We start from the raw sequence: 17,855 nt of genomic DNA on the forward strand, positions 1-17,855 counted from the left end.
AATCGCTTACAACTATACCATACTCTATATAAGAATGAGACCGTTTGAGTTTGACTTTTAAAGCACTATTGTTTTAATAGTATGAGTTTAACAGATGTAGGTTCTATTATTGATTGTGGGACTTGTCTATTTTTCCCAAACTTTAAATTCATCTTTAAAATGCTTATGCATGAGACAATGACGGATCTAGAATTTTAAAATAGGATGGGCAATCATCAAAGGGAAATTATTCGTTGATCCCGAACCAGACATATATATTATTAAAGGGGCTTGTTCATTTCTCTAATCCAAGACCCTAGCCTTCCGGTATCTTTCAATGGAATCAATAAGAGTATCCTTCAGTGGCCGGTAACTCCAACCCAACCTGTAACATCCCACATCGCCCAGGGGAGTGATCCTTAAATGTATATTCCCATCCCTACCTAGCACGAGGCTTTTTGGGAGCTCACTGGCTTCGGGTTCCGTAGGAACTCCGAAGTTAAGCGAGAAGGGGGCTAGAGCAATCCCATGATGGGTGACCCACTGGGAAGTTGCTCGTGAGTTCCCAAAAACAAAACCGTGAGGGAATGGTAAGCCCAAAGCTGACAATATCATGCTACGGTGGTGGAGCGGGCCCGGGAAGTGATTCGCCCCGGGCCGGGATGTGACACAACCTCTGCAATTTATCCGAGCTCACGTTTTTTTCTTCTTCTTCTGTGTGGCTAAGGCTGCCATAAAACACTAAACATCTCAACATGAATCCTATTAGAGGCGCATTCACAAACACTTGAACGAATTCAATCACCGAAATGATAAACTTACTCGTGGGGATAATTGTAGTTAGGATATGCAACCCTCAGTAGTTGTCCACTAAATCCTTAATTCCAATAGCATATGCTGTGCATATGTATCGTTCACCAGCCTCAGATTTCTTGTATACAAGAAGCACTGCTTCAGCTACATCACGAACATCCACCACCGTCCGATAATTGTATTCAATTGACTCAAACCCGCCTAGGTACATAGCCACATTGCACAAATAAGAAACATATATACCCTCTTAACCTCAGTTAATAATAAGCATTCAATCTAACAGTAGGGATCACTAATATTGGCAAAAATGAGTTCGATAGACTTCCCGGTCATATTCAATTCTAAAGAAATGTGTACATATACGGTGTGGAAAATAAATTAAAGTAGGTATTACCTTTAAGAACCTTTGCTAGAAATCGGCCCCAAATTAAGAGAAGGTAAAACAGTTATGATTTCAAGTCCAGTTCTTTTCCCAAACTCCAAAGCCTCCCGTTCTGCTAACGTTTTTGAAAGAAAATACCATTTCTATACCAGATAATCAATGATAAAAATCATATTTATGCTCAGCTTAAAAATAAAAATAAAATATCCTGCTTCCCAAAATTACACTCAAAACTGACTTATTAATAATGGTAGTGCAACATTGTAACTGATGTATTACTTTGACGTGCTGCTGAATATGGTACTATTTCATTGCTCACTAATTAAGAGTAGACTAATTACCTTGGTTGCTTTCATATATTCGGGAACAGACCAACAAGTCTCGTCCTTGACTTGACCCTTAGGCCAGTCCGGGCTCACAAAAAGAGCGGATATAGAGGACACAACAACAACTCGTTTCACTTTGGCTTCTAGGCAAGCACTCAGGACATTCAGCGTTCCCTTTACAGCTGGTTCAATCAACTCTACCCGCAATTGCACCGCGCAATGATATATTGTGAAATGTGATTGACGTATATAACAATTTGTTAATTGTATTACGGAGTCCTAGCTAGTCCTTTATCACTTCACATGGGATAGTTCCTTCTGTTCTGTTTTTATTTGATCACTCTTGTATCAGTGAATTAGGTACTCTTGCCTGAGGATTTGTTACACTAGCACTAGGAATTACAGGGCTGGCAACATGGAAAACTCCGCTGCATCCTGCAACTGCTGAACATAGTGAATTGTAGTCCAGCAAATCTGCCTTGAACAGTTTCAGATTCTCTGATGCTTTCTCAAGCTTGCTCAAGTGAGCATACTTGCTATCCCCTGCATTAATTAGTCGTAAAATGAAAACAATTAACATCTGTACGAGTTTATTAATTTTCAGTAATATAACATGTATGAACCATTTTGAACATGAATTATGCTCCATCGGAACTAATTGTCCAAAGTCATCGATTTCGTGCCGATGTTTTGTAGCCAGCCTCACAGTCTGTTTTTTAATACCGTCAGTATGCAACTGATACTACATCGATCGTTCTAGTAGTCAACAAAATGTACCAACATGTTATCATTGCATTATCAACAATATCACTACAACAAAACGTGGCAATACGTCATCGGTGCCTTACCAATAATATTAAAACAATGTAGCTGACATGTTCATCATTTAATTGAACTGAGAATTTCCGGTATACAAAAGCAGTAAGGATGATCATAGTGGCATGCAGTAACAGAGAAAAAAATTATAGTAGACGACCTGGGGGGGTTTCGGACGGTTCCGTGGACAAGATAATCGCTAGAGAGAAGAAGCTTGACAATCCAAGAGCCCACAAATCCTCCATGTTGTGCCTTGGCCCGTTCGTTGGTGCGGAACCGAGATTCAGATTACAACCTCACCAAAATCACACAGAGTTGAACAAAATAAAATACAAGAAATAAAGACACCGAGACATTTACGAGGTTCGGCAAAAACCTGCCTACGTCCTCGGAGAGATATTGCTCTTCACTATGAGAAAAACAGTACAAGTTACACATGAGTTAAATCGACATAACCCAATCCCATATCCCTTGTACACCCACTCACAGAATTTTCCCAAGAGCCTCACTCTACCCCAAGAGTTCTTTCACAAGAGATCTTTCACTCTAGCTCTCTTGATTTCTCTCACCCTTACCCATGGTAGAGCCAAATGCTCTCACCATCTCTTTGGATGCTTTACATCTCTTCATCCCTCTACAACTCTCTCTTCACCCGTGCCCCTTCTTATGCCAAATAATTATGGCTTTGAAAAAGCCACAAAACATGAAGCAATTTAAGCCACAAAACAAGCCACAAAACAAGGAAACATAATCCTCATCATGATGTTCCCTCATCACTATTGTTTTGTTTCCTAGCCTAATTTGACCACTATCCAACACTCCAACCCCAGTTACACATACTCTTTCCTTCTCCTCCTCCGCCGGTGCCGCCATCATCTCCATTGCAGACTTTTGCAGTTGGTGTCTCGACAAGGAGACTGATCAGTACAAGAAGATTGACTTCTCAATTTCTGATCGAGCACTCTAATCTTCCGAACGAATGAAGAGGGATTATCATGTGAAATGTTAGGACGTGCCAAGTTGAAGGCATGCACAAGTGCGTCGGTACTTGGCATTCTATTGACGTGCCAAATTGAAGACGTGCAACCTATTGCCAACAAAAAGGTAAGAGTCCAACTTTTGGGCCAAGAAAAACACTCCAGCTGTCCGATTCTTGCCAAGACATGGGAACATGAAGCCCTCCGGCGGCTGCCCGAGCACGTCAGCAAGAAGAGTAACCTGAAGGACGTCAACGACATTTTCATTTTTCAAAACAGGCTCGTGTGAAGAAAAAAAAAAAAAAAAAAAACCCTTCTCTTACTCGCATAATAAATAGAGAAATTATATTGACACATCCCAAATTATTTCTCTCACACGTTTTTAATTTTTTATTATTTTCTACACACTTCTAAAACTTGATAGAAAAACATTAAAAAATTTAAAGGGTATAAGGGAAGTAATTTGGGGTGTGTAAATTTAATCTACTAGTAAATATTTTACAAACACATCAATCTGAAATTAGCCAAGTAAACTTATTATTGGACGCTGATCATACATACTACCGGAGTAACAGAAGGGATTTTTATTTGGCTACTCCAAGACTCCAGCCTTCCCCTAGCTTTCAATGGAATCAATAAAAGTGTCTTCCAGTGGCCGGTAATTCCAAACCAATCTCTGCAATTTATCCGAATTCAGTTTTTCTTCTTCCTCCTCTGTGTGGGTAAGGCTGCCATTACAACAATAACATATCAACATGAATCGCCAATGACGAAAAATTGAGCAATTGTTTTTTCGCTGGCATCTGGCTGATAGATAGATAGACAAACTTACTTGTGGGGATAATTGTAGTTAGGATATGCAATCCTCAAGTAGTTGTCCACCAAATCTTTTATCCCAATCGTCTGTGCCGTGCATACGTACCGTTCGCCGCCCTCAGAGTTCTTGTATACACGAAGCACTGCTTCAGCTACATCACGAACATCCACCAATGTCCAATAATTGTATCCAAATGACTCAAACCCCCTGCATACAGAGTCACATTGCACATGAAGTAAGAGACATATATACCTACTGTTGATAAGGTTGTTAGTAGTCATAAGCCGTCCTACCTACAAAGTACAAACCGTCCTATAAGCCGTCCTACCTACAAAGTATAAGCCGTTCTATAAGCCGTCCTACCCACAAAGTATAAGCCGTCTTATAAGCCGTCCTACCTACAAAGTATAAGCCGTCCTACCTACACACTTGTATCCCTTAATTTAAGGTGATTTGATCTTGATACTTGAAGTCATGTATATAAATCCTTGTAACCTTGTAGAGAAAGATAATGAGAATCCAAAAGTTTACATGGTATTGAGCCTCTGATCCTCCTTTTTTTTTCATGGCTTCCGCAACTTCATCTTCCACCTTTTCAATCCCCAATATCTCTACCCTCGTTTCCGTTAAGCTTTCTGAAACCAACTATCTTCCTTGGGAAAGTCAGGTTAAGCCTTTTTTGATTGGCCAAAATCTTTGGCGTTTTGTTGATGGAACTCACCCCTGTCCTCCTCTCTTTATCACCACCCCAGCGCCTGCTGCCTCCCCCACTGCTTCTGTTGATTCTGATGTTACTTCTACGGTGGTTCCTCCTGTGGTCACTACGACTCCTAATCCCGATTACCTTGTGTGGTACCAGACTGATCAGACACTTGTGAGCCTGCTACGTGCTACGCTTACTGAGCCCGTTCTTTCTTTGACTGTTGGGCTATCCACTTCTCGTGAGATATGGGAGCATCTTCGTCAGAATTTTTCTCAACAATCCCTTGCCAATTCTACCCATAATCGGTTTCAGTTGCTTTCTCTTCAGAAAGGGAACCAAACAATTGCAGAATACTTGGGTCTGGCCAAGCATTTGGCAGATCAATTGGCCTCCATTGGTCAACCTGTTCAGAATGATGATTTGGTTACGTATGTGCTTAACGGCTTGGGGCCTGAATATGAAATGCTTGTCTTGGCCCTGACCAATTTTCCACCTCTGCCATCCTTTAATGATCTGCGTACCCGTCTCCTAGTCTTTGAGTCCAAGCACGCCATGAAACAGGTTGCTGCATCATCCCATTCTGCTTTCTATTTTGCCCGTCATACGGTTGGTGGTTCGTCTAATGGACGCGGTGGTCACTCTTCTTCTCGCCCCAATGGTGCTTCTGGTGGCAATCGGTTTCCCTGTACCCCTAGTGGTGGCCGATCGAATCAACATGGAGGTGTTGGGCGATATGGTCAACGTGGTGCTGTACAACAACGCCTTGGTATTCTTGGACCTGCTCCTGTCAATCGTGGTCCTCAGTGTTGGGCCTGCAACCAATTTGGCCACATTGCTGCATTGTGTCCTCAAGCTACTCGTTCAAATGATGATATCTCTCGTGCCTTTGCTGGTATGCATCTTGCTTTTCCCTCTGATCCAACATGGTATCCCGATACTGGGGCTACTCATCATATGACGAGTGATGCTCGAACAATGACTTCGGCTACTGGGTATGGTTCTCATGACAAGGTGGTTGTTGGTAGTGGTGAGGCCCTCCCTATTGCGCACACTGGTAATATTTCATTTGAGTCTGGGTCGTTTATTTTTCGATTATCCCAAGTTTTACATGTTCCAGCAATTAAAAAGAATTTATTGTCGGTTGCTAAGTTTACACATGATAATCTTGTTAGTTTAACGTTCTTTCCTTGGGGTTTTGTCATCCGTGATTTAAAAACCGGTGTTGTTCTTTTTCAGGGCCCATGTGAGGATGGCCTCTATCCCATTAAGCTTGGTCTTGCCTCTAGGAATTGGTCAGCTCCCAAACGTGCTTTTGTTTCCGTTTTAGCGTCGTCATCACTTTGGCATCGTCGTCTTGGGCATCCATCTCGTCAAGTTCTTAGTGTATTAGCCTCTAGTGATGTATTAGGCTCGTCTTTTTCAGTTTCAAATAAAAATTTTTGTAATCATTGTGCGTTGGCTAAATCCCATCGTCTGTCATTTCATTCTTCTGAACATTATGCTAAGTCTCCTTTTGAATTAATTCATTCTGATGTTTGGATGTCTCCTATTTTGTCAGTCTCCGGTTTTCGTTATTATGTCTTGTTTACCGATGACTACACACGGTATACATGGATTTATCCCATGCGTAATAAGTCAGAGGTTTTTACTCACTTTAATACTTTTCTCACTCTTATTTATAATCAATTTTCGACCATGGTTAAAATCTTCCAAAGTGATGGGGGTAAGGAGTATGATAATTTATCGTTTCGGACCTTGTGTGCGCAAAAAGGGATTCACCACAGATTTTCTTGTCCGCATACCCCGCAGCAAAACGGCCTTGCTGAACGCAAACACCGTCATATTTCTGAAATGGGACGCACATTGTTACTTGCTGCCAATCTTCCTCCTAAATTTTGGGCTGAGGCACTTTGCACCGCTGTTTATGTTTTGAATCGGTTACCCTCTCATGTTCTTAAGTGGACCTCTCCATTCCAAATGCTATTTGGACGGTCTCCAGATTATATGGCTTTCCGAACTTTTGGTTGTGCTTGCTTTCCATATCTTGGTGATTATATGACTAATAAACTACAACCTAGATCTTTGGCTTGTGTTTTTCTTGGCTACAGTGACCAATACAAGGGTTATCGATGTCTTCACCCTCCGACTGGCCGAGTATATCTCTCTCGTCATGTTATTTTTAATGAGGACTCCTATCCTTATGGTGCTCTTCCTGCTTCTTCCACGATGCCACCATCAGACTTTGCATTTGTGCCAATTATTCATGCACCTTACTCGCTGCCCTCTGAGACGCAAACTCTGCCTACACCGCCATCTACTAGTTCTCTGCAACCACCTGTTGCTCCTCTCTTTGCAGCAGCTGCTTCAGATTCTGGTACTGGACAGGGTGTTGTGCCTCCCTCTGGTCCTAGCGTCACAGCTCCACCTGCATCTAGTAGCTTACTCCCGTCAGCTAGCGAGCCATCTCAAGCTATTGTTACTGCCCCAGTTCCATATATTGGACCTCAAACTCGCTCCAAATCGGGTATCTTTAAACCTAAAGCTCGGTCTTACTTTGCATCGCGCCATCCCATTCCTCACGCCTTCATTGCTTTGGTTGGGGAAGATTCTGAACCTACATGTTACAGCCAAGCATCTAGGTCCCCTGAATGGAGACAGGCGATGTCAGATGAATTCAATGCTTTATTAAAACAACGTACGTGGTCTTTGGTTCCTCCGGTTCCTCGTGCCAACATCGTCGGTTGTAAATGGGTGTTTAAGTTGAAACAGAATTCGGATGGCTCGATTGAACGTCATAAGGCGCGTCTTGTTGCCAAGGGGTTTCACCAACAAGCCGGTGTTGATTATTCAGAAACTTTTAGTCCCGTGGTTAAACCTACGACGATTCGCACAGTTTTGAGTTTAGCAGTGCACTTTGGGTGGCCTCTTCATCAACTTGATGTGAAGAATGCTTTTCTTCATGGCTCTCTTATGGAGGAGGTTTATATGCAGCAGCCGTCAGGTTTCGTTGATCCCACTCGCCCTAATTATGTGTGTAAATTGCACAAGGCACTCTATGATCTTAAACAAGCACCACGTGCTTGGTTTCAACGCCTCAGTGCTTTCCTTGTCCATTCTGGCTTTGTTCAAAGTAGGGCGGATAGCTCCATGTTCACTTTTCATCAGGGTTCTACAATTTTGATTTTTCTTCTCTATGTTGATGACATAGTGTTGACGGGTAATGCTTCTTCTCTACTTCAAACCTTTATTGCAGTTTTGGGTAAGGAGTTTGAACTTAAAGACCTTGGGCGTTTACACTATTTCTTGGGTGTCGAAGTCTCCCATCTATCTTCTGGCCTCCGGTTGACACAAAACAAATGTACTCTTGATATTTTGAAACATAGTAATATGCTTGAGTGTAAACCATGCCCTACTCCAGTTGCTGCCAAGACTTCTTTATCTGCTACCTCAGGTTGACCTCTTCCAGATGCATTCCTTTATAGACAAATTGTGGGCTCACTTCAGTATCTCACGTTAACGCGTCCTGACATCTCCTTTGCGGTGCAAACTGTTGCTCAATTTATGGGACGTCCTACCACTGACCATATGGATGCTGTTAAACGTATCTTGCGATATCTTAAAGGGACTTTGGGCATGGGAATTACGTTCACACCCTCTGCTCAACCATTTCAGCTTGCTGCCTATTCGGATGCGGATTGGGCGGGGTGTCCAGACACCCGCCGTTCTACAACTGGTTTTTGTGTTTACTTGGGGAATAATTTAATTTCTTGGTGTGCCAAGAAGCAACGGACAGTGTCTCGCTCTAGTGCTGAAGCGGAGTATAGGGCTCTTGCCTTTGCTTGTGCCGATACCATTTGGATCCTCAGTTTACTACATGAACTACGGGTGCCTCTTCGTCTTCCTGTTTTGATGCATTGTGACAACTTAAGTGCAACGTACATGGCTGCTAACCCCGTGTTTCATGCTCGCACTAAGCATATTGCCCTTGACTATCATTTCGTTCGTGAACGAGTTGCTTCTGGTACTCATCGAGTTCAGTTTCTGCCTTCCACATTGCAGCTTGCAGATGTCTTTACGAAGGGGCTGTCTACGGCGCGTTTTCGATCTCTGTGTTCAAACTTTGTCTCCTCCCCGGAGTCAAGTTTGCGGGGGGATGTTGATAAGGTTGTTAGTAGTCATAAGCCGTCCTACCTACAAAGTACAAGCCGTCCTATAAGCCGTCCTACCTACAAAGTATAAGCCGTCCTATAAGCCGTCCTACCCACAAAGTATAAGCCGTCCTATAAGCCGTCCTACCTACACACTTGTATCCCTTAATTTAGGGTGATTTGATCTTGATACTTGAAGTCATGTATATAAATCCTTGTAACCTTGTAGAGAAAGATAATGAGAATCCAAAAGTTTACACCCACATAACCTCTATTAATATTAACAACTGTGCATAAATCTAACAATACGGATCGTTAATATTAGCATAAATGACTACGTACTACAAGAAAAAAATTCCTTTTGTGCCGGTAAAATGTCGTAACAAACTTTTGCGATGGCTGAGCAACTGCAATTGAGGGGGCAAACTAGGTTGCAACACCAAGGGCTAGAAGCCGTCTCTGTATCGACATTTGAAGCATTGGGGTCACCATATAAGTTAATTTTGGGAACTTTATGACTCCTTGGTCATATTTCAATTCTTAAGAAACATATACATATTACCGGATGTGGCAAATAAGTTTAAAGTAAATATTAGAGCGTCTCCAACAAACTCTTCAAATGCATTAGTCACATCAGCAAAATAAGCTCCAAGATACTCTTCAAACACAAATATCAAACTTAGGACATCTCTCTACAAATTTGGAGACCTCCATCCCACTCTACAACTTAATATAAATAGTGTGCTGCATAGGGAGAAGACAAAACATAAATATAAATAATAACCAAACAATCAAATTTGAAGAGTTTGTTAGATTGCAAGGTAACTAATTTTACTCTTCAATTCCCACATAGGTCAAAAAATAGAATTTGAAGAGCGAAATTGAGAGACTACGTTGGAGATGTTCTTACCTTGAAGAACCTTAGCTAGAAGCCAGCTACTCGCATTCATGGTGGGTTGTAAGATCGGCCCCAAAATAACAGAAGGACAAACAGTTACGATTTCAAGTCCAGTTTTTTTCCCAAACTCGAAAGCCTCCCATTGATTCTGCTATTGTTTTTGAAAGAAAATACCATTTCTGTACCAGAAAATCAAAGATCATAATCATATATAGGTTCAGCTTGAAACTGACTAATTAATAACAACAATGCAACTGGTGTATCTCTTTGACGTGCAGTTCACTAACGAATAATTACCTTGGTTGTTTCAATACATTCGGGAACAGACCAACAAGTCTCGTCCTTGACTTGACCCTTAGGCCAGTCCGGGTTCATAAAAACAGCGGATACAGAGGACAAAACAACAACTCGTTTCACTTTAGCTTCTAGGCATGGATTTAGTACATTCAGTGTTCTCTTAACAGCTGGTTCAATCAACTCTACCTGCAGTTGCACCACATTTGTATGTTTATGGTTTATACTATATGAGATTTATAACAAGCAATTAAATATTGTGAAATGTGAGATTTAGGAAGTTGTAGTTCATTTGTGTTTGTATTTTCTTTATGCATCTAAATGATAGAATAAATTGATGTGTGAAAACTAAAAAATAACATATTCACGATGAACTGTCGATTTAGTGTATGGTGGACCTCTAAGTTAGAGGGATGGGGTATAGTATTTTTTGTGTGTCTAGCATGCAAAATTCGGTGATCCCAATCTCTCTACACTAGAATTTCTCCTCCATAGGGATGCAAATGTATATTATCCAATTAAGAATGCGTTTAACTTTCACAATTGGCTTGAGGCTAACTCCTGCTCTAATAAGGACTTGGACTTGTTATGCTAGATCGGGTCCGACCCCACTAAGTAGGCCGAACTAGGTCACTCTTTTTTTTTTTTTTTTTTTAACAATCAATGTTATCTACACTAATAGGGAGGGGGTGGGCTTAGCCTAACACTTACAAGTGAAAAGAAGTACCATTAAACCGTAATACTAAATGGTAGGTCACTCTCATATTTTAGAAGTTCTGTTTACACCTAAATTTATAACCTCATCTTCTCCACCCATAACAAGGCGCATTCTCCACAAGCCATCGCCTTCCATTTTGATATCCATGTTCTCAAGTTAGTGATTTATATTTCCATTGCTACTTTTATCACATATTTGTTTAATCATTTGTATCATCTCTCTTATAGAGATGACCCACATGTTTGTGGACCCTATCTTTAATAAAAAGAGTACAATTGATGATAAAAATAAGCAATAAACGTCGCATTACTCATTTTTACTAGTCTTGCTCTTATCTCTCTATAATCTCTGAATAATTGTTTTCATTTGTTTTGATTGATCAATAAACCATATCCTCTGTTTAAACAGGCATAGAATGACACACCCCGACCGAGATCGGATCGTGCTGGCCGTCACACAAAGGTGACGTAGCCATGTGCACGTGCGGAAGCTAATAAAGTAGTAATATAAAAGTACGAATAATTAGAAACTAGCATACAAAGTACTAAAATAAGTGCTAGTAAGTGCGATACAATTTCAGAGCAGGTCTATAGCAGCCCAAACCAAAAACAACAATAGTAGTACGCCCAAAGGCGACCCTACAATGTGGAGTGTCTGTCAGAACACCGGAAAGCCCTCAAGGGAAACCACCACAACGGCTAAGCAACTAGAACCTGGAGGGGCGCAAAACAAAAGCGTGAGTGGGCAAAAACAAAGCTCTTTTGAAAACCATTTAACAAAAAAACATTCTAACCCCTCGCCGTAAAACCTGTATACTTCCCAGATAAATAAACATATATACGTATGTATAACATGCCAAACATGCTCAAGGGAATGCCAATCATGCTCAAGAATATGCCATGCCAAAGCCTCATAATGAATGTAAGTGCCCAGGTATAAATCACATCAATAGCATAACATCTGGCAGCCGGAGTCACCTAACGTGACCTGTACGGCTGCATCTAGAGCTCAAATCTCAACTCTATAACTGAACCTGCCCACGAGTCGGAACCACTCAATGTGGTCTGTACGACAGGCCTGGGTGTAACATATATATATACGCTCTAGTGCTACGATCACGTGAAGGCTGTGCGAATAATCGCGGGTCACCTACGAGTCAGAACCACCTAATGTGGTCTGTACGACAGGCCTATGCACCTAACTTGGATCCAAGCTGAGCGTGTGGTGCGGGAGGTGAACATCACGTGAAGGACTGTGCCCTACTCTGGGCGGGAGCACTAACACCGGGGGTGCAGGTTATGAGCTCTCTAAGTCTCTCAAACTACTGCTGAAAGTAAATATGAATACCACTTACCTGGCACTTACCTGTGCGTCCTCAGCACCCAATATGCATATATATGTATGCCACTACTAATGTGTGCAATGATGCATAAACGATAATAATAACATGCATGGCATAAGGCAAATAACCCTTTGTAATCAATTTCTGGGAATATAAATGTATATAGGTATATACGGAAAACAAAAGCCCACTCACTGATATGTGGTAGGGTCGTAGCCCCCCTGCCTCGCGTGACCACGCTCGTCCTCGGGGTACGTGTCACCTATATGCGAAAAAACTACGAAAACGTCAATCTAAGAGCACATAACCAACTTCTCATAATAACTTCTCAAACATTGCTCAAAATGGACAAATGAATATACCAAAGTGCTCTACACAACCTCAGGATCACAACCATATTTTTAAAATAATTTTCCTCCGCCGCACGCGCCCCCACGCGCCGGCCAAGGCACAGACCTACGCGCCCCCACGCGCGGCCACGTGCCATGCACACTGACGGTGTCAACAGACGCCGTCAGGAATATTCCGTTAAACTGACGGAATATTCCGTTATACCTAACTGATGCCGTTAACGGCGTCAGGAATCTTCCGTCAACTTTGATGGAATATTCCGTCTCCTTCTCCAATCAGTCCCCGACGCCGGCGCCGTCGCCGTCGCCGGCACCGTCGCCGGAAAACCTGCAACTCACGATTTCTCGCTCGTTTTTCCACCTTTTTCCACGTTTCTTGCACCAAAATCAACCCTAGAGCTAGTAGAACATGTCCCAACAAGTTTTAAGGCCTAAAATTACTAGATTATACCTGTCCAAATCTTCAAAACTCGGCCAACTCCACATCCCACGATCCTGACGTCCAAATTCACCCAACGAGCTACTCCCAAGCTCCTGGGAACCTCACAAACACAACTATAAGCTTCAAATGCCCAAAAACTCACTAAATTAATCTTGCATGAACAGTAACTAAAACGGACATGGCGATATCGACGTGAAAACGTCGAAGTTCTTACCTGAAAATGGTATATTCGTGCTCCCCTCGACCTCACGATCACAACTGCACCCTTGGTTTCCTCGATCAGCTACGGTTTGAGGGGTATGTGTGTTGGTCCGTACGTTTTAGGAAGAAGAAGAAGGATAGAGGACTCGGGAGAGAGAGAGAAGACAGAAGGAGAGAGAGAAGGACAGTGTCTGTGTGTGTGTGGGAGTGTGTGAGGTTCCAAAACACATGCCACAACACACCAAACAACCAAAACGTGACGAAAGTACACTAGGGGTAAAATTGTAATTTCATACGTACGTTTCGATATTTCCGGGACGGGATGTCACATAGAAGCTTTTTATTTTTAGGAACTGGTTGAGTTGGCCATATGAGTTAAATAGACACACTTGGACCACGAAAACATAGTCTATGCCCAATGAAGAGAAATTCTAATTTAGCTGCTATTTGATGCTCGATTTTAATTTTATTTTGCTTTTGTAACTAAAAAATCATAACTTTCCTCCGTGAACTCAAAATTTGTTTTACTACTCTTTTTTCTTCTTGAAACTCAAAGTCGCCATTTGAAACATACGTAAGACCTACCACCCAATAAGATTGTGCCATATGTGCCAATGAATTTGATTATAAATCCCCACCATGCATTAACATTCAAGTTTCAACAATAAAAAAGTTTATAGTTTAAAAGAAGAAATTAAGAATTGGAATTTTTTTTTGGATTCTGTTCTTGAGATGCAAAGATGGGAGAAAAATGATGGGCCTGGTGGATATAAATCAAACTCATATAATGGAATTAAAATAATTAAGGCAATGTGGAGCAAATTTTAAGTTTTACAGAGTAAAATAACGACTTCTAAGTTCAAGGGGGCAAATGGGATCAAAATCGAGTTTTAGGGGCAAAGTGGAATGAATTTTGAGTTTTAAGAAATAAAATAACGGTTTTTGAGTTATAAGGGGCAATGTGAGATTAAAATCGAACTCCAGAGAGCTTAATTGTAAATAAGCCTAGTTCACACTTGAGCCAAAAACCCCCACCATGTAAGTCTTGGATATTAGGAAATAATTATTGTAGTTATTATAATATTATTATGATTACGATAATGACACAACCCTACTGGAATCGAGACGTGCTGGCCGTCACGTATCTCTATGCTTTTGTGCTGGCGAAGACACTGGGTTGCCCTTAAGTGGGGTGGATTGTAAAATCCCACATCGACCAATGGAGAGAGGGTATGTGCCTTATATGTACATGCTCCTCTCCCTATAGCACGATGCCTTTTGGGAACTCATTGGCTTCGGGTTCCATCGAAACTCCGAAGTTAAGCGAGTTCAGGCAGGAGCAATCTTTGGATGGGTGACCCATTAGAAAGTTCTCGTGTGAGTTCCCAGAAACAAAATTGTGAGGGAATGGTAAGCCCAAAGCGGATAATATCGTGCTACGACGGAGCCGGTCTGAAATGTGACAATAATATCTTCCTGATTAAGTCAAACATTAGAAAAATATTGTCATAGTTATTATAATTATTATAATTTACATTTTCTAGCATAAGTCAAATATCACAAATTATGGATCACGGCTTGCGTGCCGTAATAGTGGAAGTGTCGTTGATTGTAATATTTGTATATAATACCTTGTACATAAATAATTATTCAATTGAAGAAATTCATTCAAAACCATCACACATTCTATTTTCTTGACATCGGAGGTGTTAGATCCGGATGGAATTTAAAGCGGCCCAAACGTATAGGGTAGGATTCAAGACGAGAGCATAACTTAACTTGCTGCTTATATGAAGCATATGTGTAGCCAATAACTAATGCTGCTGCTTATCATACTTAATAAGCAGAACTATTATTTTGTTGTGATTGTGCACAGCAGTCTGCATATTACAAGTAGCTAGTTAACTAGCTAAGGAAAATACAATACAAATACAGTAGTCTGTCAACTTTTCCTAACCCAAGATTCCAGCCTTCCGGTGGCTTTCAATAGAATCATTAAGCGTTTCCTCAACTGGCCGGAAAGTCCAACCCAACTTCTGCAATTTTTCGGAACTAATGTGTTGTACTTCTTCCTCTGCGTAGGTAAGGCTGCCAATACAACCGGTAACATATATCAATAACATGAACATGGATCAATCGTTAATGTACACAAGCAAACAGAAGGATGAACTGAAAAAAGAAGAGGACCATAGTTAATTATTGAAGGGCTGGTCTAATGGATTAACTTACTTCTTGGGGTACTTGTAATCGGGATATGTAGGCCTTAAGTATTTCTCCACCACATCTCGTATGCCAATTGAGTGTGAATGGCATATGTATCTTTCACCTGCAGCCTCAGACTTCTTGTATGCAAGAAGCAGCGCTTCAGCTAAATCACGAACATCCACGAACATCCAGTAATTGCATGGCAAGGACTCAAGATCACCTACACATTCGTACAGAGTCGTGCGTGTGTGCACACACACTAGCCCATTAATATTGCACAAACAAGAAACATGTCCTGTACCTTGTACTCTTAATATATGAATATGCACAGAGATACCTATTATAGTCATAACAATGAGAAAGCTACTGCATTTGCTAGTGGATTGCAAAATTGGCCCCAAAATGAGAGAAGGACAAACAGTCACAACCTCAAGTCCATTCCTTTTTCCAAACTCCAGAGCCTCGCGTTCTGCTTCCGTTTTCGAAAGATAGTACCATTTCTTGGTTGTTTTCATATATTCGGGAACGGACCAACAAGTCTCGTCCTTGACTTGATCCTTAGGCCACTCCAGGTTCATAACAACAGCGGCTAAAGACGACACAACTACAACTCTCTTCACTTTGGCTTCTTTGCAAGCCTTGAGTACATTCAGCGTTCCCTTTATTGCTGGTTCAAGAAACTCCTGCAACACATTCATTTATTCTACAATTTCAGTTTTTAACTCAAAACTGAAAGGATAATGCTTGTGTTCCTCTCATAAGAGAACTTACTTGTCCCCCAATTATAGTTAACATATTTTCACTAGACGAACATTAAAATAGGAACTGTCTTTTTCTTTATTATCATCTAAAAATCGTATTTAAAATATCATTCAATTTGGAGGTCCTTTAGATATACATGCGTGTCAAAACCAATCGACGATTTTGATATCAAGTACCCCCCTCATGATGAATCTTTTATTTGTTGGATGTATATGAATGACCAAAAGACCTTTCAATTGAATGGTTTTTTGTGGATATGATATTTAGATGATGGTAAAGTGAATAAACAGTTCCCATTATGATTTTCGTATAGTAAAAATACACTAATTATAAGTGTAGAGACAATTATGTTCCCTCATGAAAGGAACACAAGCATTATTCAAACTGGAAGCCAAAATTTGAAAACTAAAAAAAGTAGCTTTCAATTTTTTTGTTTTTAGCTTTTAATCTTCAATTTTTTATTTTTATTTTCTTTCAAAATAAGTTTTCAAATATGGGGTCCATTAGCCGGCCGAATAGAACAATTATAGTTAAATAATTTAAGTTGAGTGAGGCAGGCATTAATTAATTAACATAACATAATCTGGAAGATTCTTGCCTCAGGGTCTGAGTCTTTAAGATAAGTGGGTATAGGGCTGGCAACATGGAAGACACCGCTGCAACCTTCAATGGCCAAACGAAGAGAGTCGTAGTCCAACAAATCTGCCTTGAACAGTTTGAGGTTCTCTGATGCTTTCTCAAGCTTGTTCAAGTGATCATACTTGCTGTCTCCTGCATGAGCGCACAATATATAAATATATACATATACATATATATATATATATATATTCTGAGACTGTATATACGATGAGTGATGGGAGTGACTGACCTGGCTGCCTGACGGTTCCATGAACAACATAGTCCTTGGACAGAAGGAGGTTGACGAGCCAAGAGCCAGTAAATCCTCCTGCTCCAGTCACGCATACTTTTTCTTTCTGATCAGTCGTCCCACCCGCCATATCTTTACTTGCTATATATCTTCTTACCAAGTTATATATTCAACCTAGCTAATTTCCTTACTCCTCTCAGTCCCACCTATCTTATGATTGATCTCTCTGCCTGTATCTTCTTGGTCATTCTACTTGTCTGTTTATACATGCGCTGGGGTTTGTCTAATATATGTTGTGACAAAAGATGAATGCCCACGTGGTGCATGTTTATTGGTGAAACAATGATGTGGGTGATGTGGAGTAAAAAATAATCACAAGACCACATAGATTTTTGGATATAAGAGGACAAAAATACCCTTGAGGCATACTGGGATTTCTACGCACAAGCTGCAGCCACTCATCACTCAACCAAGTCAAAAGTGCCCAAAATAGGTAAACAATTCAAAACTTATTTCATCCATCCTCATCAAATCCTCTCCACAAGGTAACCCCCAAAACATTCTTTTTAAATTATGTTAATTGACTAATTAATGGATTTATTACCTAATTAATCTATTAATGGCCAATTAAATCAGCAATTATACCCAAAAAATACATAAAGGCCGGTCACCTTCTCTCCCAAGGGGACCGGCCATGCACTATATATTCAACCTTATTTCCTCTAAAAACCTAGGTCTTCACTCTTGCTAAAATTCTCCAAATTTTTGAAACACTTTTCTTTCAAAATTCTAACTTTGGTATCGGAGGTTCTTC

The 17,855-nt window shown here is 40.8% G+C and overlaps 1 protein-coding gene and 1 pseudogene across 1 annotated transcript; both read right to left on the bottom strand.

Moving 5' to 3' along the window:
• Positions 1 to 282: 282 nt before the first annotated feature.
• Positions 283 to 3,189, bottom strand: LOC137711234 (cinnamoyl-CoA reductase 1-like; annotated as a pseudogene).
• An 11,821-nt stretch (positions 3,190 to 15,010) lies between these two features.
• LOC137711714 (cinnamoyl-CoA reductase 1-like) lies at positions 15,011 to 17,278 on the bottom strand. The gene is made up of 5 exons (XM_068450974.2): positions 17,042 to 17,278; positions 16,772 to 16,944; positions 15,749 to 16,094; positions 15,436 to 15,631; positions 15,011 to 15,294 (listed from the first exon to the last, which is right to left on the bottom strand). The coding sequence occupies exons 1-5, from the start codon at positions 17,169 to 17,171 to the stop codon at positions 15,159 to 15,161; spliced, it is 981 nt and encodes a 326-aa protein (XP_068307075.2). The 5' UTR covers positions 17,172 to 17,278; the 3' UTR covers positions 15,011 to 15,158.
• Between the last annotated feature and the right edge of the window lie 577 nt (positions 17,279 to 17,855).

This window comes from Pyrus communis, chromosome 6 (assembly GCF_041283825.1).
Source record: "Pyrus communis isolate YQ-2024b chromosome 6, ASM4128382v1, whole genome shotgun sequence".
NCBI classification, from domain to species: Eukaryota; Viridiplantae; Streptophyta; class Magnoliopsida; order Rosales; family Rosaceae; genus Pyrus; species Pyrus communis.

What these genes read in the sequence shown, in the direction of transcription:
- LOC137711714 (XM_068450974.2), bottom strand. Translation starts at nt 17,171, where the DNA reads ATGGCGGGTGGGACGACTGATCAGAAAGAAAAAGTATGCGTGACTGGA. An exon ending in TGGAACCGTCAGGCAGCCAG is followed by an intron (nt 16,945 to 17,041) that starts GTCAGTCACTCC and finishes GCGCTCATGCAG; the next exon opens with GAGACAGCAAGTATGATCAC. An exon ending in GATTACAAGTACCCCAAGAA is followed by an intron (nt 15,295 to 15,435) that starts GTAAGTTAATCC and finishes TTGTATTGGCAG; the next exon opens with CCTTACCTACGCAGAGGAAG.